The sequence below is a fragment of the Danio rerio genome, chromosome 5 (genome assembly GCF_052040795.2).
Source record: "Danio rerio strain M-AB ecotype USA chromosome 5, GRCz13ab, whole genome shotgun sequence".
Lineage (NCBI taxonomy): Eukaryota > Metazoa > Chordata > Actinopteri > Cypriniformes > Danionidae > Danio > Danio rerio.
The window spans coordinates 22,325,564-22,350,050 of NC_141025.1; the positions used below are offsets into that span (position 1 = coordinate 22,325,564).

Consider the following 24,487-nt stretch of genomic DNA (forward strand, 5'->3'; position numbering starts at 1 on the left):
ACGCAGTGGCACAGTAGGTAATGCTGTCGCCTGTGTAAGCGGTAAGCAAAATAATCTTGTTTTTCCTTTAGACATAAGATTATTTTGCTTACCCCATTGGCAGATTATTTTGCTTGTTTTAAGTAAAAACTTACTTCATTTTGGCATATTATTGCTGAAAACAAGACAATATGTTTTGCTTGTCTAGAAAATTCTTGATTTAAGAATTGTGAGATATTTGGACTTGAAACAAGGCAAAAAATCTAAGTAAGAAAAGCATTTTTTGCAGTGTGCACACTGGTGAATCTCGCTCATAATTGTGAAGTGTTTTGGGTGTATGGCCATACACGATAAATGCACCATATAAACACACACATTACAATACATTACATTTTATGAACATTTTTATTAGTTTAAAATGATATATTGTCTGGGTTGGTGTTGTATATTATGCAGCAAAAGCCTTATTTTACAAAGTTCTCTATATATTATTTCTTAAACAATATCTTGTCACAAACTATTAAACTCTCAATAAAAGTCACTGTTAAGCTGCAGAATTAAAAATTTTTTAACATCGAAAGTCGACAAAGCAGAGACCAAGGCAATAAAGCAATTCATAACCCTAAATAAACAGAAAACACAAAATACGGAAACTGTTAATTAACAGATATTTTTTACAGTCTTAACTCAGAAAAAAAGTGGTCAGTGTGGTCAAAAAAGGTTTAACCACAAGAAAAATGTGTCTCCGTGTCTATATGTGATTGTATCGACCACAACACGTCTTAATACCAAGTTTTAAACAGGAACAAAGGTGTTTTCAACATAGACCTATCTGGTGAGAACTAGATTTACCTGTTTGGAAATGCCGCTGTTTTCACTCAGATTCAACAATATAATGTGTTTACATATTGTTTAGTGTTTGTCTGTTTGATTTACTTTTGGAAGATGGGATTTTTGGTAAATTAAAAAACAGATTTATATTACATTAAAAATAATGTTAAAAAACTGTATATTATCCATTTAAAGTAAATATAATACATACAGTATAATGTAATCAATTTAATGTATAATATTATTCTACTTTATTCATGCCATACGTTCTACCCAAACAAAAAAAAGTAGAAAAATTTGATACTTATCACCCATAAATGAAAGCAAAACAGACTTGTTGCTTGCGTAAGAGATCTTTCGTGTAGTTAAACCAGTGTGTTGCGTGAGACTGAAATCATTCCTCCCTCTCACTGGATGTGTTTTCATGCTGTTTAGAAAGGAAACATGTCTGCAAGAAAAGGGAGTAAGTTCTATATTTTATATCAGAGTGCATTCTGTGGATTGAGTTTCTTATAACATTTTAAAATGTTGCTGCTTTTCTTTGGTGATGGGCACTGAGATTATATGCACAGTTGGGTGGCTGGAGCTTGCTGAATTCTTCAGTTAGAAAGAACTGCACTTACTCTGTTTCAGGGAACTCCAAAGTGTTCCTGCTTGTGTGAATAGTCTCAAAATGTGGTTTCTTTCAGAGAACAAAATAAAGATGATAAATATGCATGTCAACCTAGGAAATTACAAATATACAATGATAAAATATGTACGTATAAAATATATAGGCTATTACCTGAAGCAATTGTAAACAAGAAAAAACAACAGCTAAATTTTACATCTATAATTGTAGACGTTGACGATTGTAAACGGTTTTATAGTACAGTAGGCCTATATATGTACAGCTGTGCGCTGATCTAGTTATAATGTATGTATGTCGATCTGAATAGCCTGCAATATTTTCATCAACACACGTAACGCTTATTTATACAAACACGTCTTAAAATGCAAACAGCCGAATGATTCGACAACCACGATTACAATATACAAGCAATGTGATATTTATTCCTAAGGTAAAACTAACCAAATTATAAAACAAACCTAAAATGATAGGAGATGTTGTAACTGAGGGTGCTTTCACACTAGCACTTTTGGTCCGTACCGGGTTCGTTTGACGTCATAGTATGGCACTTTTGGCTAGTGTGAACATGTCTTCTGAACTCGGGTGCGCACCCGCGAACCATACCCGAGTCCGCCTGAAAGATGTGGTCTGTCTGGGGTACGGTTCATGCGAACTCTGGTTCATTTCTGATGTGAATGCAATGGTACCAAACGACAGAAGTGAACCGCCAACTGTACAACAAACTATCGTTTTCATAACGTTCGTTCGTGTGTGTGTTTGTGTGTGTTTGAGAGTGAGAGTAAGAGTGTGTTTTTGCGCCAGATGGACGCATGTCTCTTTTTGTATGTCCAGAACCAAAACCTTCAGTAAAAGCAGAATGAACACGATGTGCGGATGTCTCTCCATTTTGGCGCTTGCTTTCGTGAACGTCGACCGTCGTAAACAAAACTGCAGCTCGATGATGCAAGCGTATCGGGTTCACAAGGAAAAAAGACAGTGTACACACAAATCAACCAAGTAGGTGGCAAAGGGGGACAATCGAACTTGGGTACGTACGGTTCAGGCAATTGAACCAAGTGAGAAAGCGCCCCCAAACATTACAACAGGTTGATCACAGCAGCTTGACATATTCAAAAGACTCCGCTATGATGGAAGCAGCCAAGCTGAAAAGCTTTTATGTGCATTCACACCTGACAATACAAGGTGGAGACAGGGGAGTGTTTGTTTTGGCATACAGAGACGTTATGAACAACAAAATATTGTCACTTAATATTACTTCAGAGAGACAGAGCTGTAGAAATAGATTTGAATCTTTCTTAATTTCTCTTTTCCCTCAGATGACTTCCAGCTTGTTGCCCCTGAAAAAGGTGAAAGAGTTAAGATAAACCCGGGATCTGCTCTCATTGTGTCGTGCCACTTGTCTCCTGCAATCAGTGCGGCTGACATGGAGATTAACTGGTTTAACAAGACAGGATATGTTTGCACATATAAGAAACGAAAAATGACACAGGGAGTTGGCTATGAGGGAAGAGCCAATCTGTTCATCCATGACCTGGTGAGAGGGAATGTGTCCTTAAGAGTGGCAAACTTTACAGAGTCTGATCTGGGAGATTACATGTGCCAGGTCACCAGTCAAAATAAAACACAGCAGATAACTGTCAATGTAACAGAAGAAGGTAAGCACTTCATAACCCCTGTAACTATCTTGCAGTGAGCACGTTCAAGCATACAGTATAAGTAAATGTTAGATTAATTTTCTTTTTACTTTTAATTAAAGTTCTATATTTTGCTGTGTCTGCTTAGTTACCACGTTTGTTTGTATTTGCAGTATCTGCCATTTCTAAGGACCAGCTCTTATTCACAGTGGTAAGACAGCATCATTCTTTCTCCAGGTTACATATTCAAAAAATGCAATACAACATAGAGGCAAAACAGAGCTAGAAAATAAGCAAAAATAAATAAATAAATATAATAATAAATAAATAAATAAATAAATAAATAAATAAACAAATAAATAAATAAATATAATAACAAATAAAGTTATCCATAAGAAGAATGAAAAGAGTTTCCCAGAGATGGGTTGCAGCTGGAAGGGCATCTGCAGCGTAGAACATATGCTGGATGGGTTGGCGGTTCATTCCGCTGTGGCGACCCCAGATTAATAAAGGGGACTAAGCCGAAAAGAATAAATAAAATAATAAAAATAATAATAAATAAAGTAACTAAAACAAATAACAACAATAAAATAATAATTGTGGATGCACTTTGTCCAGAAAAAGTCCAATACTAAAACTTATTTTTATTTGGTATTATTTAGTGATGCCTACACTCACCGGCCACCTTATTAGGTACACCTTACTAGAACCGGGTTGGATCCCCTTTTGCATTCAAAACTGCCTTAATCATTCATAGCATAGATTCAACAAAGTACTAGAAATATTCCTTAGAGATTTTGGTCCATGTTGGCATGATAGCATCACATAGTTGCTGCAGATTTGTCGGCTGCACATCCATGATGTGAATCTCCCTTTCCACCACATCCCAAAGAAGCTCTACTGGATTGAGATCTGGTGAGTGTGGAGGCCATTTGAGAACAGCTAACTCATTGTCATGTTCAAGAAACCAGTCTGAGACGATTTGCTCTTTTTGACTTGGTGCGTTATCCTGCTGGAAGTAACCAACAGAAGATGGGTACACTGTAGTGATAAAGGGATAGACATGGTCAGCAACAATACTCAGGTAGGCTGTGGCGTTGACACAATGCTCAATTGGTACTGATGGAACCAAACTGTGCCAAGAAAATATCCCCCACACCATTACACCACCACCAGCAGCCTGAAACGTTGATACAAGGCAGAATGGATCCATGCTTTCATGTTGTTTATGCTAAATTCTGACCCTGCCATCCTAAGGTCACAGCAGAAATCAAAACTCATCACATCAGGCAACATTTTTCCAATCTTTTATTGTCCCATTTTGGTAAACCTGTGTGAATTGTAGCCTCAGTTTCCTGTTTTTAACTGACAGGAGTGGCACCCTGTGTGGTCTTCTGCTGCTGTAGCCCATCCGCCTCAGGGTTAGACGTGTTGTGCATTCAGAGATTCTTTTCTGCATACCTCGGTTGTAACGAGTGGGTATTTAAGTTACTGTTGGCTTCCTATCAGCTGGAACCAGTCTGGCCATTTTCTCTGAGCTCTGGCATCATCAAGGCATTTGAGCCCACACAACTGCTGCTGACTGGATATTTTCTCTTTTTCTGACCATTCTCTGTAAACCCCAGAGATGGTTGTGAATAAAAATTCCGGTCAATCAGCAGTTTCTGAACAAACATGCCACATTCAAAGTCACTTAAATCAACCTTTCTTCCCCATTCTGATGCTCAGTTTGAACTGCCGCAGATCGTCTTGACCATGTCTACATGCCTAAATGCATTGAGTTGCTGTCCTGTGATTGGTTGATTAGAAATTTGCGTTAACGAGCAGTTGGACAGGTGTGCCTAATAAAGTGGCCAATGAGGTATATTTTCATTTTATTAATTAGCCACAACAGTATGTTGCTTGAGATTCAGAAGTGATAAATGAACATATTACCAAGCATGGTTTGCTATATATGTTACAAAAAACATTCTTATACAGTAATTTAGAAAGAAAAATAGCGAAGTTTGAACTAAAGCCAGCAGGAGCAACAATTTCTGGCGAATACATAAATATCAATACTGTAAGAAATGCAGAAAACTTGACCTACTTTTGTAGCAATTCTTTAATTGTGTCATTGCTAAGAATCTCTGCAACTCATAAACCCATTTCTTAATTAGGATTACACATCGGAAAAAACAAGTGATGGTGAGTTTTACCCAAATGTTTACTTTTACTAAGAAAATCTACTACAAATATAGTAAAAACTGTCTTGTTATATGAATACATGTATGCTTTTTTTCTGTTTTCAGGCCAATCTGGAGATTCACAAAAAAATCTCCTTAAGGTTTGTGAGCGCATTGATTTTTATCTAGTAACACACTGTGTTTAATCATTTTTTTACAACCAGAAGTTATTCATAATTTATTGATGATTAACTTCTGTTGCCTTAGTTTTGTAACAGTAAGCTATTGTTTTTGTAATTTTTTAATTTAATATTAAATATACGGTGGCCAAGAGAGCTTAATGCGCTGCAATTTAAGAAAAAAACATGCAATTACAAAAAATACCAGCAAATATATAAACGATCTTTATCAGTTTGGCAGCACACGTGTTGCAAATTCTCACAACGCAAACAACTCAAGAAACACGCTGCATACTATTAAAGTTTCACATTTAATTATCAGTTTATTTAGACTAATAATTTACAAAAGAGAATGGAATCATGTAATCAAGATAATATAATAAACAACAACAAAAAATACCACCACCTTTAAAAGACCACCAACAACTTCACGGCATAATAACACATGCATATCTCAGCAGTGTCTGTCAGTTTTTGGGTCCCCTTGAAACAGCTCTGTTGTGTTAAGTGGATATTTGCAAGTGTTGTGACAAAATGCAGCGCGTTTCTTTAGTTGTTTGTGTTGTGAGAATTTGCAACGTGTGCTGTCAAACTGATAGAAATTGTTTATTAATTTGCTGGTGTTTTTGTAATTGCATGTGTTTTCTTAAATTGCAGCGTGTTAAGCTCTTTCGGCAACCCTAGGAAATACCCTGAAATTATGTTAGTTAAATTACCTGCCTTAACCCCCAATTTGGTCTTTCAGACAAGCTGAGTTAACTCTTTGACAACTTAATTTTTAAGAATCATTGCATGATGAAAACATCACAACATACCATTCTTTGACATTTTATTATCACTTTTTTTAGGGAGAGGCAAGCTACAGTAAGTTCTCCTCATGGTACAAACTAAGTTATTTAAATTAAAAGATTAATAAATAATTAATGAAAGCTTAAGACATTTATGCCTAATTTAAATGTCAAATACATCTGAAATAAACCAGTTATAGTGCTTAGCATATATAAGTACACCTCTCACAAATCTATCTTTTAATTTCATATTTTTAATAAGAAGCTATACAATATTGTATTTGTGCATATACATAAGATTAGTCAGTACTGAAAAAAATAAAAATTTAAAAATGAGAAAAAATCAAGAGAAGCAAAAAAAAAAATAGTAATTGACAAATTTAGTGGAAATTTTGTAGGTCGTAATTTTTTTTTCAATAATTTGCTTGAATTTAATTGTATTATCTTTCAATTTATAAAAAAGTTTGATGACTAAAATATTATTTTAATAAATATATCTGTTTAATAAATCTGTTTTGTTTAAATTCACCTAAATACATTGCCTATATTCACTGTGAAATGAATAAAAATATTCATATTCAAAATGGGGTGTATTATGTACTCAATTATGCTGAGCACTGTACATGCAATTTTGCAGTGTGCCAAAACATTTTTTGCGGTGCATTTCCTTTACTGAAATCATCTTAAAATACGTGTAGATCTTGCTTGCAAATGCTGATGTTATTTTCTGCATTAAAGAATTATCAGTCCAGTCTACATTTCACTGTGCTTCAGGGAGAGAACCGCACAAGGTTCGTATGCAAATTGATACTATTCATAAATTCAACTATATTGTCCTTTTTTATGCCATAGTCTCATCATTATGTGCAGTTTTTTTCACTTTAGCATAAACAGCAAACGATGACTTACACCTTTTAAAGCATTTATTACTGTGGGCACTCAAATATAGCTGAAGATGTTCTGTTTATTTAAAAGAAAGGAAAGTTTGTGTGCGTCTTTTTTCATGCAGTAAGTCAAATTATGAATGAAAATGCATTATTCTTATCTTAATTAGGATAACAGGACGGAAACTAGAAGTAAAGGTGAGTCAACATAAATACATTTTCAAACGTAAAAAAAAATAGACAGGCCCAAAATCATTTTTAAAATATTATTTTTTGTTGTTGTTAAAGAACAACAAGAATCATAACCTGTACAGGCTATACTGTATCTACACTGAAAAAATGTATTCAAAGATGATTCCTTGGATTTACTTAATTCTTTTTATGTTTAAGTGGTTGTAAACAATTTATTTGGGCTGAATTTAAACAAACAATTTAAGTTGGACATTATCAAATTCAATTTGTTTAAATTTAACACAAATAAATTGTTTGCAACAGATCTGCATGCAACAATTTACTCTAAAAGCCATTCACCATGCATCTGTTAATAGTCATACGTGTACATGTTTTAATGTGTGGATTTTTAAGTTGATTTACATCGCTGAGAAATAATTGTTGTTTGAATGATAAAAATAAGTGTCTGTGCTGCTAAAAAAAATCTATTTCAGCTTAAAAAAGCAAATTAGTATGAGTTATTTCAAGATGACTACAAATTTAAAGGCAGCACAAACTTTTACTGTACTGAAACATGTATATTTTTGGAAACTTCCAAGATGGTATTGTAAACAAGCAATACGTTTTAAAACGTTTCTCTCTGTTCCACATATAGGTACCTTTCAGCTGGTTGTTCCCAGCACAGCAGAGACTGAGGTATCTTTGGGGTCTGATTTGGTTATTCCTTGTCAACTGTCTCCTGAAATCAACGCTGTGGACATGGAGATCAGCTGGTCTAAAGATGCAGACTGTGTTTGCCTGTATAAAGACAGGAAGATCACAGAAGGGGTTTGGTTCAAGGACAGAGTGAGTCTGTTCTTCACTCACAAACTTAAAAAAGGAGACGTGTCCTTGAGACTGAAAAACTTCAGACAGTCAGATATTGGAAATTACCACTGTCAGGTAATCAATGTAGACAGAAAACAAGAGATAACTGTGAGAGGTGAGCAGTCCTTTTACTGTTGGTTATGCAGTATTCCTGAACTTCCACAATAAGAAATAAACAATGTTGTTGGTAGTGAGAGTGAATCCTGGCGTCCAACCAGTGAATCTGTCTCCAGTACATCAATATGTCCCATCAATGCTACATGAGGTAAGAGAACATAACATGTTCCTTCATATTATCTTTTGCTTTCAGTAATATTCAGATATTAACCAGAATCTGTAATTAAAGATTTTAAAAGTGATCTAATCTTAATCCAAATAGTTTGACTAATCTTTATGTAATAATCTAAATCAGGGGTGCCCAAACCTTTTATGAAGGGCCAAAAACCAAACTTTATTGAGGCTAGTGGGCCAACGGTAAATACAGTTGCATAGGTATTTTCCTAATTTATTTAATAATGTTTTAAAAAGATCTAAAACATTAATTTATATTAACTAATACAGTTTTTTTTACATTTTATAATGAACTTATTAAAAACAAAAACAATCTCATTTATAACATTATGGAGTTACATTAGTTTTTGTCCTGATTTGCTTGCAGATGTCTTGCATATTCTTCTATTTGTCGAGTGACAGTAAATAAGTTTTGCAAACTTAGAATTATTTATTTAAAATTGACGAACTCTGTTAAAGGCATTCACCCCATCACTCTTCATCATTCTCAGATGGGATGGTGGGCCAAATCAAAGGTTACAATGGGCCAACTTTGGCCCGTGGGGGATGGACCCTACTTTAGGCATCTCTGATCTTAATTCTTTCAGATCGTTAATTTATTTAGCTTTCTAAAAGCTGGTTGTTTCATGTGATTATGCTTTTTGCTCATATTCACTTATGTTTCTAGACGTTTCTCTACTAGATGTGCCTTATTTTGCTTCTCAGATTTTCTGAGCCTTCATTGTTGGAACTTATTGTTTTCCTTTTGCTTTATTGTATAATTTGGCATGCACCACCTCCAGATAGTGACAAAAGATTGTTGTTATAATAAGCAGTAATAGCAGTAGAAGTAGAGGAGACTGATTTAATCTGAATATTCAGAAATAAATACAGGACAGTTGGTAATACAGGCCAGACAAAGTAAATAATATATATATATATATATATATATATATATATATATATATATATATATATATATATATATATATATATATATATATATATATATATATATATATATATATTATACTGTAAATCTAATTTTTTTTTCATTTCATCTTAGGGTACAAATACAAGAGAAGCAAATGACAGTAAGTGTTTCTTTATTTAATTAGATATGACGATCACCTCGGTGGTGTTATTCTTGCTTTATGATGTTAATGTTTTTCTTACTTTCTAAATTATAGGATTATCGAGGCATACTTCACATCATAATAAAGCAGATAAGAAACAGCATGATGTATGTGTGCACATAATGCATGCGTTTACACTGATTTCATTAGGTCTTGCACCTTTTTTTAAAACAAATAAAGCATACATCAATTCATTATCTATTATTACATTATTTTACACTATTATGTTGTTACATTTCCACAAATTGACCTCATGTTGTGAATCTTTTGTAAACAATCACTGTGAAATGAACGCTTGGGAGCTATGTTGGACTTACAAGACTAGTAACTTATGCTGTGTTTTTCTCTAAATTAGAATTGCAGTGAAAGTGTCTCAAGCAATGGTAAGTTTTCTTTAAATAATTAAAGCTCCATTTCCAATTTCCACTTATTTTGCACCAACAAAGAATGAAAAGTTAAGTAAACATGAACAAAGTGCTATGTATGAATCAAATTTTCTCTTTTGTATGTCACAGATTTTGAACTCGTTATTCCCCAAATTACTGAAGAAGCAAAGGTTTCTCTGGGGTCTGAATTGACTGTTCCTTGTTACTCGTCTCCTGAAATCTGCGCCACTGCCATGCAGATCAGATGGTTTAAGGAGACCGACTGTGTTTGTGTCTACAAGAACACACAGATGACTGAGGGCAGAGGCTATAAAGACAGAGTTAGTCTGGACAGTCGAGAGCTCGAGAGAGGAAATGTGTCTGTACTTCTGAGAAACTTCAGTGTTTCAGATGTTGGAGATTATCACTGTCAGGTCAGCAGTGGAGGCAGAACACAACACATTACTGTAGGAGGTGAGCATTCTGTAGCAATGCCTCTTATAGACGTAGTTACAGTAGTTATCTAACACCACACATTTCACACAGACCTACAGTATTTATGCTTCATTTATTGTCTTTTAGTGAGGATAAAACCTGAATTCCAGTCTGTGAGTCAATCACCAGCAAGTCAAGGTCAAAGTGTTCAGCTATTGCTGTTTCAAGTAAGACATTTATTTGATCTAAAATGACCATCTTCAAAAGTGGCTTGAGTGGGGTTTTTTGTTTGTTTTTTGTGCTGCGTGGTAGGGCTGAACGATATTGGAAAAATTTGACATTGCAATATTATTCTTTGTCTGCAACATGTATTGCAATATAAAAACAATTTCACCAGATGACTTAAGTATCTTTATTTGACAAGTCATTCATTTAAATAGATATGGATTATTGGAGTGATAGAAACACAATAAAGCTGCGGCCACAGTGGACATTTCTTACCACTAACTTCCATTCATACGCATGTAAAAGTTCAAGCTTGGTGAACTCTGTTCAGTGAAATCGCATTACATGATTGCGTGAGACCAATCAAAGATCAAAATATGACCTCTCTGGACAGAAATTTAAAACATAGACCAGTTGCTTGCTTTTTTTATGTATAATTATCTTGTTTAATCCTTTCCCTTTTCACAGCACCATACAATAGAATTTTGCTCGCTCGAAAAAAAAAAAAAATTCTTACATTACTAATGCTTTCCTTCTTAGACTTTAGACACCTGAAACTTGCCTACAGCACTTATTCATTTTTGCTCTTATAGTTGTGTAAATTGCTTCCTTGTCCTCATTTGTAAGTCGCTTTGGATAAAAGTGTCTGCTAAATGACTAAATGTAAATGTAAATAGGATCTAAATCCCTCCTATTTTCAGGCCGACCGCAACGTGACGTTGGAGTGCGGTTTCCTTGCCCACCGAATTGATTAACAGCTGCAAATTAACATGTCTCCATAGTAACGTGTATAACCATATCAACAAGATAGGATGTGCACCAAGCAACCGGGATAAAAAGATCTGTTCAGCTCTATGTGATCATCAATCATCATCAAATGTAATCAAGAATGAGTTTTACAACTTTAAAAGTTTTTAAAACAGTGCATGTTTGTTATGACTTATCATAAATCTTGAAAAAATGGTAAAATAGGTGCCATTTAATATTCTGTGGGAGGTGTAGGACCAAGGAAAGTCCATCAAATACAGATGTTCGGTCCGAACATTATGATTGGCTGTCTGCCTGTCAGAACATATTGCATACCTCTGCGCTCTGCTCATGCAGAAAGAACTATATCATTGGTACATTCACGTATGCGGGTCAGACAGGGGATGGCAGGCTAACATCAACAACACCTTTTCATTTCTTTTCTTTTTTTTAAAGTTTGTTATTTTAATTACTAACTGTTCTATAAAGGTTTCTTGCTGGTGAAAGCTACATGATGTGTTGTATGATGTTTTCTAGTGTGCAGTTTTCATGTGTTCAGGAAGTGTGGATTTGATTGGCGATTTGCAGGGTCAGAAGTTGTCTTTAAGTGCTATCAGGCTATCATTAGCATTTTCCCCAGATCTCTTATTGCACCTTTAAATGAAAAATCTGAACAAAACCAAAGAAATGAAAGGATTTTTTTCTGTTTATTGATTATTTAACTATTATTTTCTTCACCTTACAGACTAACAAAATATTGACTCTGGAGGAATCGCTCAAAATGGATGAATCTGTTTTAATGGGAGGTGAGTTTCATTTGAAGTTTCATCAAGTGCATAACTAATAAAGTCTCTTATTTATTTATTTATTCATTTATTTATTTATTTTTAGAAATGAGAGTGAACAATGAGCAAGAGCTTTACCAAATGTTGATCAGGGCTTACAGCGAAAGAGACCAACAACTGGAAAGAACTGAACAGGAGTTGAGAGAGACCAGAATGGATTTGGACAGAGTCTTAAAACTCAACCCTCGTGCTCAGTTTTTAGACAGAGACAGACAAAATCCTTTTTAAAAGCCAGGAAATATGCTGTCTGATTCATGACATTTCTTAGAACATATTTCAATCAATCAGTTTTTTTGGTAACACTTTACAATACGGTTCATTAGTTAATGCATTTAATAACATGAACTAATCATGAACAACACATGTACAGCATTTATTAATCATAATTGAACATTTACTAATGCATTATTAACATTCAAGTCCATGCTTGTTAACATTAGTTAATGCACCATGAGTTAACATGAACTAACAATGAACAACTGTATTTTCATTAACTAATGTTAACTAACATGAACAAATACAGTAGTAAAGTATTTTTTATTGTTTGTTCATGTTAGTAAATGCATTACTTAACATGATCTAATGAACCTTATTGTAAAGTGTGACCGTTTTTTTCTTCTTTAGAGTTGAAATTACAATATTACTATATGTTTAACTAACCACAAACTATATAAATAACTGTGATAAATATTCATTCATTTATAAGTATTCATTAATGAACTATGCCTTATGGTTCACTGTATATATAGTATAGAGCAGGGGTGCCCAAACTCAGTTCTAGAGGGCCGGTGTCCTGCAAAGTTTAGTTCCAACTCCAGTCGGACACACCTAGGCTAACTAATCAAGCTTTTAAGCTGCGGTCACACTGGAATTTCTCCATATTGACATTAATTTACAGTATATGCACAAGACTGCGTCAGACTGGAAACGCAAGGTTCTGCGGCAAGTTTCGCAGTTCGCTGCGTTGGAAAGTTCAAGCTTGGTGAACTCTGACCTTTGAAATCGCATCATATGATTGCGTGAGAACAATCGAAGATCAAAACATGACCTCTCTGGACACAAATTTAAAATATAGTTTAATCACCTGGTTTTTCAATGTCTAATCATCTTGTTCAATTCCGCCCCTTTTCCCAGTGCCGTACTACAGATATTTGTGACCACAGCTTTAGTAGGCTTTCTAGAAACATCTGTGCAGGTGTGTTGAGGCAGGTTTGGAGCTAAAATAAGCAGGGCACTCTCGGTATAGATCATAGGTCTCGAACTCGATTTCTGGAAGGTCGCAGCTCTGCCTCCTACTAATCAAGGTGTTCAAGACTACTAAAGACTATTAAGCAGGAGTGAGTTGAAGGTGGTTGGAGCTAAACTATGTAGAGCCCTCCAGGAACTGAGTTTGAGACCACTGGTATAGAGTTCTTGTTGCTTATTGAATATTCGATTTGTTTTTGTAATTGTGCTTGTCTTTCATCAGATGTGAGGATTTATTATGTGAAAATGCCATATATATATATATTATAGATTTTGTAAAGTTGAAACGTTGGAAATTATTATGTTTTAAGCTAAAGCCTGTATCATTTTGAATTAATATATTTTCTATGAAGATTGTTTACTAAAGCAAAATTTATGTACCCGTTTTCTGAATACAAGTGTGCTTAAATGTTTTAAACTGTAAATTTTTTGTTTGTACTGACCTAAATATTAAATGTTTCACAAAAATATTTTACATATAAATCAAGGGAGTTGAATTTATTTAAAAAAAAAAAAAACTTTTTCAAAGGTTTACATGTATTCTTTATAAACTATTAAATTATGTGTGTTTTTAATGACAGATCCGGGGAGTGAAAACTTTTGAACAAAATGAAGATGTAAATTGAGTTTAATTTGCGTCAATATCTTATTATTGTTATTATTATATTTTTTTACTTTTTGTAAAAAGTTCACCAAAACCCTGTTTAAATAAACGACATATGCAAATACTTTAGCAAAAACAATGCCTATTCTTCACTAAATCTTATAAATGTTCCTTTCCGGTGTATTTTGTAACCATATAGGCCTTGAATTGCCCCAAGCATGTAAGTGACCCAATGGATTGACAGTGTTTGCTAATTCTACTTATCCACAAAAAAGTTTTAAAGACTAATTTAATGAATTCGACCATTTACTAGTTGTGATTCGGTCTTTACAGAACGACAGTGCCCCCGCGTGGAGACAGTGATATAGTAGAGCCTTTCATACTTTTTTTGAAAAAAATAAAAAAATAAAAAACATAAGAAAAATAAACCTAGTACTACCAACTTCTAATGACCCTCAACGAGCTTATGTGTTAAAATGAGTTAAAAAGTTTGTCTACATATTTTACGTATTAAACTGACCCAGTCAGTGTAAATATTATTGTAATAATATAATATTAATAGTTAATTAAATTGTTATACTATTCATGAAAAAAAAATCCAGTTAAAACTTATATTTTACTCTATAAATCAGGGGTCACCAATCTCGGTCCTGAAGGGCCGGTTTCCCTGCAGGGTTTAGCTCTAATTTGTCTCATCACACCCTTGGTGTTTCAAGTATACATAGTAAGACCTTGATTAGCTAGTTCATGTGTGTTTGATTAGGAGAGAGGGAGAGAGAGAGAGAGAGAGAGAGAGAGAGAGAGAGAGAGGGAGAGAGAGAGAGAGAGAGAGAGAGAGAGAGAGAGAGAGAGAGAGAGAATAATAATAGAACGGCAGCGCCCTCTTATGGACAGCAGTAGTGCAGCATTTTTGCAACGTGCTCTCAAGAGGCGCTACTGAGAATAAACAGGATTAAGTCGGTGGCAGTGTTTTCTTGCAATACTAAACAATACAGCAAAACTAATATTGCAATCGACATTTTAAGTAAGAAAAGTGCCCAGCTGATTCATGTGCAAAAAATACGAAGTAGTTGGTGAATAGAATCGTATCTTGTTTAAAAAATGAGGATGTGTCACATGTGTAGAGAATACTGATCTTGAATCAGCAAGCCTATATGCAGACTTCCTTTACACTGAAGCTTGCACTGATCTTGTATGTGTGTGTGAGTAATTTTGAGAGACTGTGCGATACAATGGAGGATTTGGCAGAATATCATGGGTCAATCAGTAAAAAGCAGGCAGAAGACATCCTGTGCTCCACGGGCAGAGATGGCAGCTATCTGATCAGAGACAGCCTGAGCTCCGCCGGCGCTTACTGCGTGTGTGTGCTGTGAGTAAAACATCTGCTGTGTACAAAGATCTGATAAGCGTCTTTAAAAGAGCTGTTTTACGAACAGTCTAAATAATAGAAAAGAAAGATCCTAGTTATATTATTGGCGTCTATTTGACTGGAGACACAGAGGTATAGCACTTGAGAAAATTATCCAGGTCTTCTTGATGTAAACAACACTGATCTAACAGACGTCTCCGTGATGTGTGCTCAGATTATGAGCAGATAGCGTGTAAACAGTGTTTTTCGTTTGTTTACAACTTGTGAATTACATTATGGGACCTGATCTCTGCTCTGTCGACTTTTGATGTTGATAATTCAACTCTACAGTTTAACAAAGTGATTTTTATTGACATTTAAGCAGTTTGACATAATTTATAAGAAAGAATATATAGAAAAATCAGTAGCCTAAATGTAAAATAGGCCAACAGAAGTGGCGGTGACCTGACATTTTATCCTACCCATCAGATGCTACCGACATTGTATTTGAATCGTTCTGAGGTTGAGGTTAGGGATTATGTAGGTTAGGGTGATATACAGCTTCATATCACACTGCTCTACATTAAAATTTACACTGGTAGCAAAATCTGACGAGTAGCATAGTGCATCATCAAAATGTGCTACCTACTTTTTGAATGGGAGGTAGGACAAGCTGACAAGGTTGGAAAAATGGCATGTTCGGTGGTTTAAAACTGGAATGGGTCAGTTGGCATGTCTGTTTAAAGTTTGCATGTTCTCCCCGTTTGCATGTGGGCTTCCTCTGGGCTCAAAGATATGCAGCATAGGTGAACTGGGTAGGCTAAATTATCCGCAGTACATGTGTGTGTGAATGAGAGTGTATGGGTGTTTCCCATTGATTGGGTTGCAGCTGGAAGGGTATCCACATATGCTGGATAAGTTGGCGGTTCATTCCACTGTGGCAACCCCTGATTAATAAAGGGACTGAGCCAAAAGGAAAAAGAATAAATAAATGAATGAATGAAAACAACAGATAATGTACTGGCATTTTGGGAGGCTGGGTGGACAGGAGACATTAAATTTAGGGATATTTTATTAAAGAAATTGAGCTCAAATTATTCCTTAGGTGATGCTGAAAACAAAAATACCCCATATGCCATAATTGCCAAAACCTTGTCCGCCATTTTGAATTTGAAAGTACTTGTTGGGGCATGTAGGGAGGATTCTTCTGTTTTTGGAAGGGTATGAAAACTAACCAACTGTAAAGTTGCTTAGGAAAGCAGTTGCTAAAGGAATTAATCAATGTGCATATTGTTTTCTCCTGTCCATTCAATGTAAATTATGGACAGAACTCTTTACTGAATTGGGGATTGTGTCCTACTATAAAGCATTTAAACAGTCTGTGTTGCCAGATGAGGGGGATTAAAACATCAGCACTCTGTAACACAAACAGGGCAAAAGTAACAGGAGGGAGAGATAGAATTCAACTGCCATTAATTGGACATTTTCTATGACCAAAAACAATAACCAGATAAATATTGGACATGCATTTGAAAGATCCTGTTGTTGTCATCAATCTGGCAATCTGAATCTGAGTGTCAGCTATTTACAATCTCTGTAAATCTCCAGGTGTGATGGATGGGTTTACACCTACAGAATTTTCAATAAGGGCGGCCTCTGGACAATAGAGGTATGTTTTACATTTCTTTAAGTAAATCCCAAATAAGTTTGCAAGTTCATTAACCCTTTAACTACCCCATCAATAAATAAATGTTTGGATTGCATTTCTTAACTCCTAATGTTGCTAATTATGTTGCAACACATGCCATAATTTATTAAATTTACAAAATCACCTTTATTTTTTGGAGTATGCCAGGTATGCATGCATTTCATGTTCTCATTTAACATGCTTCCTTGTTTTGTTTTGTTTTTCACCAAACTTAAGTGTAGTAGTGCAACAGGATTATGTTTTTTTTTTTGTAAACCAACAATGCTGTGTGTGTAAGCCTTTATTTTAAACAGTCAAAAAATGGTCAACTGTTTGGTGGAGGGGCAGTCAAAGGGTTAACCAGTATAATCTTATTAGTCACAACTGTGTTATTTCTGGAAGATCTACAATTAGTTTTTGGCCATGAGCAACAACAACAACAAAACATTTTAAAATGCATAAAAAAAAGATTGTTTTGATTAACTTATATCAATGTCACAAGATCAGAATAAATACTTCCTCATTGCACATTTAAAAGATGCAATATAAATGCAGTTGAGACTATGTTGTTTCCTGTTAAAGCTGCTTGCTAAATTAATGACTTGTCATTTTCAGACAAAACGAGAAGAGCGTTGCTATGTTTAAGTACACTGCTGACTTTTTCTCTCCTGTTTGTGGTCACTGTGTTGCATGCATTTATAGCCTGACTCGTGTACATCTCTGCCCTTTCATATCACCCACACATACAGGCATCAAAGCAATGGCAAGATGTGAAACTTCAAAACACAGATAAACATATATCGTTCAAAAGGGTAAACTGCTTGTTAAGCTGCTTAGAACATTAATAGGGCAAAATAATTTCATGCTTAACACCACTGTTTCCAGCAGCTAATGAACGTCAACTACCAGCCACTAGAAGAAAGTCAAACAATTCTTCATGACAGACAAATCTTTATGCCTGAGTGACATGCTACTGTCTGAATGTTATATACAGGGGTTGGACAAAAGAACTGAAACACTGGCCAATTAAGTGTTGGAGGTTTCATGGCTAAATTTAACCAGCCTGGTGGACGTTGATGGCACCTTCCAATAGTAAGACCAAAGTGGGAAAGTTTAATTTCTGTAGAGTTTAAAAGAGGACATTGTTGGTGCACATCTTGCATAGATATATACACTAGATATCGCATACGAACCCTGAGTATGAGTCACCGCAGACACATTTGTACAATGCTACCAGGACAAAAGTCATTCAACCGCACTAGTCAAAACTACAGCCAATCTGAAGATGCTGGTCTTTTGCGCTGTGTATGGGGTATAGTAATGAGAAAACAAAGCACAAAAGCAGAACTTTTTATTAGTAAGATTTAGTTTTTTTTTTTTAGGTTTTCATGTTACAAACTTTTGTTAAAAAAGTAACGTTATTGATGATAATATGGTCACTTACTGCACTGACCATAAGACAAAGTAGCACTTGCACTTAATAATAGGCTAATGTTAATTTTGTAGAATAAAACAAGCAAACAATGTAAATGAAAATGACAACTAGAAGCTGCGGTGCTAGAAACTTGTTCACTTAGCCGACAATAATACAAGTTGTTCATAACGACAATTCACTCACAAACAAATCGCATCCTCCGTTAGAATTAGATCAAATTTAACGGAGGGGGGATGATACATTTCAATTCACACACACAAATGCTCTTTGTCAAGAATGCCCTTGCGATTGCTCATCTACTAATGAAGAAAAGTAATGTCAAATGATAATTTTTACAATTTTAAAAATACATTTGCATACTGACCATCGGGAAAAATCCCAATCATAGATATATGTATATGTGTGTATGTATCTCTGGCTCTGGATGGCCTGTCTTCCACTACACTTTGGTCCCACATTCATTTCAAAGGAGCGCTACCCTTTATTAAAATGCCGGCTCTGTTGACATGTTCCAATAGCGTAGGTAACATCTAATGTAAATATCTATGCACATCTCGCTGGCGCATCGGTGGTCAAGAAAGCAAGTCTTTGTGATGTATCTAGAGCCACGGTATCAATGGTAATGTCAGCATACCACCATGAAGGATGAACCACATCCAACAGGAGTAACTGTGGATGCAACAGGAAGCTGTCTGAAAGGGATGTACCGGATTGTATCCATAAAATATAAAAACCACAGCTGCCCAACTCACTGAAGAATTAAATGTGCACTTTAACTCTCTGGTTTCCACCAAAACTGTTGATTGGGAGCCCCATAGGGTCAATATACATGGCCAGGCAAACCTTTGGACACTCATGCCAATGCCAAGCGAAAATCTCTGGCTCTGGACAATCTAAAACATATATTTTTCTCTGATGAGTCCACCTTCACTGCATTTCCTACATCCGGGAGTTATGGTGCGGAGAAGCCCCAAAGAAGAATACCACCCAGACTGTTGCAAGCCCAGAGTGAAGCATGGGGGTGGATTAATGATGGTTTGGGCTGCAATATCATGGCATTCCTTATGTCCAATACTTGTGCTAGATGGGCGCATTACTGCCAAGGACTTTTGAACCATTCTGGAGGACCATGGACACCCAATGGTTCAAACATTGCATCCTGTTGGAGATGCCGTGTATCAAGATAATAATAATAATAATAATTCCTTACATTTATATAGCGCTTCTCTAGACACTCAAAGCGCTTTCACACATTTTTTTGTAAAATCTCCTCAACCACCACCATTGCGTAGCATCCACCGGGATGGCGCGACGGCAGCCATATTGTGCCAGACCACACATCAAGCACAGGCTAATTGGTGGAGAGGAGACAGAGTGATGAAGCCAATTATAATATGGGCATGGTTAGGAGGCCACGATAGCCAAAGGCCAGTGGGCAGATTTGGCCAGGATGTTGGGGTTAAACCCCTACTCTTTTTCAATGGACATCTTGGGATTTTTTAACGACCACAGAGAGTCAGGACCTCAGTTTAACATCTCTTCCGAAAGATGGCACTCACTGAGCAATATAGCGTCCCCATCAATATACTGGGGCATTAGGACCCACACAGACCACGGGTTGGCAGCACCCTGCTGGTCTCACCAACACCTCTTCCGGCAGCAACCCAGCTTTCCCAAGTGGTCTCCCATCCAGGTATTGACCTGGCGCAGCTTCAGTTTGATGACCATGTGAGAGTTGCAGAAAGCTAGCTGCCGGCAAGAAAATGCATCAGAGCAAGACTCATGACAGAGTGGTTTAATGAACAAGTGAAGTTGAACATCTCCTATGTCCTGCACAGTCACCAGATCTAAATATTATTGAACCATTTTGGGGTGTTTTGGAGGAGCGAGTCAGGAAACTTTTTCCTCTACTAACAGCATGTAGTGACCTGAACACTATTTTGCAAGAATAATATCTTTCTGGCCACTATGCAGGAAATTTTTTTTGGAAAGGTATTCGTCATTATACTTCACAGAAAAAAGGTCGCTGGTTTGAGCCTCCGCTGGGTCAGTTGGCATTTCTGTGTGGAGTTTGCATGTTCTCCTTGCGTTTGCGTGGGTTTCCTCCGGGTGCTTCGGTGTCCTCCCCAGTCGAAAGACATGTGGATGGGTGAATTGGATAGGCTAAATTGTTCAAAGTGTATGAGTGTGAATGAGAGTGTATAGATGTTTCGCAGAGATGGGTTGCTGCTGAAAGGGCATCCGCTGCGTAAAACATGCGACCCCAGATTAACAAAGGGACTAAGCAGAAAAGAAAATGAATGAAGATGAATCAATGCTGTTTTACCAGCAAAAGGAGTCCCTAAGTCATAATTCGTAATGAATTATTGTAATCTAAAACCAGAAGTTTTAGTTTCATTGTCCAACCTCTATATATGCTTGTAGATTCAGGCAGTACATTTCTTAGAGTTACCAAGACTTTTATACTGTACTATACAATATTTTTTCATTTTTTTCAGATGGCTCCTGGAATGAAGGAACGACTCTTTAGAAATGTCAGTAACCTCATTGCTGCCTTTAAGATGCCAGACCAAGGCATCACTTTTCCTCTTCTGTATCCTGTGAACAAACCTAAACATTAACACACTTGAAGTTGACACTTGAAAAACTGTAAATTGCTGTAAAAGTATATTTGAGCTTGGAGAATATGTGAGGAGATGAGCCAAATAACTAAAAATAAATTATTAATCAAATTAATCATGTAAAATATTAAAGTAATAACAGCAATTTAAATGAACAGAATGTATGTACAGTATTAAAACATGATATCAAATTTTAATGAAACGTCAGATTTCTGCAAACACACTGTAAAGACAAAATTATTTTGAATGAAAATAATGTATTTTGATATTAAATTGAGACAAAAGAGTTGACATGGTCTATTTTTTAAATATATTTGTGATTGTTTTAGCTAACATAATGAACCAGCTTTTGAATGCTGCAGCTTATGTTTCCGGTAACACATACTGATTATTAATAAATCACAAAAGAAAGAGTTAAATTTGCATTTTTATTTATAAAAGGCCACTGCCCAAAGTACTTGTTTTTAAATAGGCATGTTTAACAAACTGCATTAATCTGTGTACATAAAGCCTATCAGCCAAATATACACCACAGGAACTCGTTTGGCCAAAGAGAGGACACTGAAGTTTGTTTTTTTAAGTTCTTTGTAGAGAGGAAGATGATTTGATCATGGAAAAAATTACATATTCCTTTTTCACTTCAGCGATGATTGTGATTATGACAAAGATGCAAACTAAGATAAAAAGAAAAATATTTCCGCCACAATTTTTTTTTTCATCGTGCAACATAATCGTACTTCAGTTGAAATTTGCAAAATGTCGGAAACCAAATGTGCCTTCAGAGCAACTCTCTCACAAATCTGTCAAATATTTGCACTCTCTAAAAATTCAGTCTAGCGCGTTTCTCTCTTCACCTTATATTCAGTGCAAATATATATCTCAGATTAAGGTTACAAAGCTTGATGGTACAGCATATCCACAGAATTCACAAGAAAATACATTTACTCCTAATTCTCTTGAGTGTCATGTATAAATAGTCCAGTATCTATAAACAGTCTACAATAGTCCATTAATGATGTACAAGTCCATATCAAGAGTCCTACACACAGAACGTCTACCCACAGTGCTGCAGACTTTAATAGTTTGGAAAAGACAAAAATACCCATCTTCAGCAGGTGATTCTTTCATTTCCCTACACATCTTCCTCCTCAGGCCTCCCACGAGTTTCGAGAGGGATCAAAGAAAAAAAAAAAAAAAGGGACCTGTCAAAGTATTGGAGGAATCCAAAACGCTGGAGCTCTGACACTTGTTTCGAAAGCGAAATGACAAACACGTGAAGTGAGTTTCACATTAAGTGCACAGCAAAAACAAAAGCAACAGAAAATGTGCAAAATCACATGAGAATAAATAAAAGAGAGCAGCATATTAACTGTAAACAGGGATGCCACGGTGTTTATATCCTGGGGGATGTTTACAAGAATTCACCTCACAGGCATTAGCATTCACGTTTTTTTGGCTCCCGCTAGCCAAACCCCACCACATCAAAACATAAATAAATACTAACTAAAACAAGACACTTAAAACTAAGGCATGTGATGAATACTGAAGTATGAATGATATGTCTAAGCCCGTTTCATGTGATCGTTTCTAGCAGACCAGGAAGGCACAATTTCCACATACACATTTTTTTTTTTGATTTCTACATTTGAAAAAACAAAAACAAACAAAAATTAACTGTACAGTTAGAGTAAAAAAAATGGACACATTTGTCTTCCACAGCAGCGGTGTAATTCTCTCAGCTTCGTCAACACTGATTAAGCAGAAACAACACAAGATGGTGGTGAGCTCTTGCCAAGACTCCAAACACTGTGAATCTCTTGCAGCCCGAGGGTTCAGTTTTGTGACACTTTCGAGTCAGACGCTTCTCAAAGCGCTTGTGAATTTGACAGTCACAGAGCTCCATTTCTGGAAGGTCATTTGAACTGCGAGGGCTCTGAAAGCCTTCTACGTAAATCCCAGAATGCTGACAATTTGGAGAGAAACATTCAACAGAGCACTCAAGAAAGCCCCTCAGGTTTGCAAGATTTAATGCCATTACCAGTTTGACTCAACATTCCCATTAAGTCGTATGATTACTGTACACGCTCAAGTGAGAGAATCAGCATGTGTAGAGATGAAGACTCTTTAATGCATGTCCAGAACAGTCACAGATCAGTCGTTCTCTGTGTCCTCAGATTGGCAAGCAAGGCTTGTTCTGTAGTAAGAACGGTTAAGCCACTGTAAAACAAGAAAGACTTCAAACGAAATCGACCAAACTAAATCGAAAAACAGGAATCTGAACTTGCTAAGAGTGCATCAACGAATGCAAAATCAAAAACAATACCATCATTTGTCACATTTTAAAGGCAATAGAGTCTTTCTCGCTTTGTTTGGTTGGGGTTCTAGAAAAAGCTGAAGAGATATGTGGTAGCTCCGAGTGTATAAAGGGGTGTGTGGGCGTGTAGAGGTGTGCTGATGTGCCGCTGTTACCTGCGACCAGTTTCCACATGTCTGATCAGGTGAATGTTGAAGGGGCTGTCTGCTAGCTCAGGGTGTTGTTCAACAGGCAGAGCGTAAAAGCCATCATACCCTGAGACGTGGCCCTCTGCGATGAGCTCATCCTTTTCCTTATCAGTCCAAGCCAAACTTCCACCATCCCCCTCCAGGACCCTCTTCTGCTCCCGCAGCCACGCCCCTTGCACAGCTCGTATTCGCGCTGCATCCAGCACGCGTGTGCGCTCCTCCTCTGGTGATGCTCCGTAACGGATGTTAAAGCTAAGCGCTCCCTGCTGAAGCACAATGTCAGCGAAACGCCGCATTTCCCCTCCAACCATAGCGCTGATTTGGGACACTGAGACGTTTACGCCATTCTCCAACACTCTAACTCCGCCTCCAGCTCCGCCCCCTGCCACTCCCAGATCTGCCTCCAGAGGGCCAGCCTTGGTGAAATAGTGGGTGTCACGGCCTTCTACTGTGAAATGAAGGCCACGCAGATATATGGCACTGTTCAGTACTGCTGCCACACGGCGACTATCCTCACTCGCCACACCGATGATCTCAGTCGCCACCACTCCATCACGAATAGCGAATTTCACACCTTTGCCAAATATTGAAGATAGGGCAGAGAAAATTGGCCTGCGGCCTTGTCGGCCTCCAATTTTCCCATTGGCTGGTGTCATGGGGAGGCGATCCAATGAAATGAAGTTTTTCAAGTTCTTCTGAAGGTCACACTGGATGCCAAGCACAATCTGAGGTAGGAGGAAATGTTAGGAAACAGTTATTGTTTGATTAGTGCTAAATATTAAGGCTCAATCCCAATTCTATTTTTGTACCCCTACCCTTTCCCCATTGGCCCTTGAAACAGAGTGTGAAGGGCTTCAAAATTTACCCATAAGAAATGGGACACCACTATAGCA

The 24,487-nt window shown here is 36.5% G+C and overlaps 3 protein-coding genes across 13 annotated transcripts in view; 2 read left to right on the forward strand and 1 right to left on the reverse strand.

The window, feature by feature from the left end:
• The first annotated feature begins 1,146 nt into the window (after positions 1-1,146).
• On the forward strand, positions 1,147-13,865 carry LOC100536577 (butyrophilin-like protein 2). Of its 6 annotated transcripts, none has more exons than XM_087253388.1 (17): positions 1,175-1,273; positions 2,758-3,096; positions 3,249-3,286; positions 5,235-5,262; positions 5,367-5,401; positions 6,268-6,283; positions 6,946-6,998; positions 7,262-7,289; positions 7,918-8,244; positions 8,321-8,394; positions 9,466-9,493; positions 9,590-9,642; positions 9,891-9,918; positions 10,051-10,374; positions 10,483-10,562; positions 12,053-12,113; positions 12,199-13,865. In XM_087253388.1, exons 1-17 carry the CDS (start codon positions 1,255-1,257, stop codon positions 12,378-12,380), a joined length of 1,713 nt encoding a protein of 570 aa, XP_087109514.1. In that variant the 5' UTR covers positions 1,175-1,254; the 3' UTR covers positions 12,381-13,865. The 6 variants fall into 6 exon arrangements, 5 of the variants coding, with proteins under 5 accessions (XP_087109517.1, XP_087109516.1, XP_087109514.1 ...); XR_015491120.1 differs by lacking the exon at positions 6,268-6,283 and having other exon boundaries at positions 1,195-1,273; positions 5,367-5,428; positions 12,199-12,474; positions 12,710-13,787; XM_087253391.1 differs by lacking the exon at positions 6,268-6,283 and having other exon boundaries at positions 1,147-1,273.
• A 1,368-nt stretch (positions 13,866-15,233) lies between these two features.
• On the forward strand, positions 15,234-21,092 carry sh2d1aa (SH2 domain containing 1A duplicate a). Its single transcript, NM_001114691.1, is given in 3 exon segments — positions 15,234-15,370; positions 16,958-17,018; positions 20,970-21,092. Coding segments are annotated over 3 exon segments (321 nt in total).
• Positions 21,093-21,506: 414 nt separating this feature from the next.
• The window catches only part of tenm1 (teneurin transmembrane protein 1), a 542,406-nt gene continuing 539,425 nt past the window's right edge, over positions 21,507-24,487 (reverse strand). For all 6 annotated transcript variants that reach the window (XM_087253398.1, XM_087253395.1, XM_087253397.1 and 3 more), the window contains one exon: positions 21,507-24,319. In XM_087253398.1, coding sequence (XP_087109524.1) covers positions 23,558-24,319 — 762 coding nt within the window. In that variant the 3' untranslated portion in view covers positions 21,507-23,557. The remainder of the gene's footprint in view (positions 24,320-24,487) is intronic.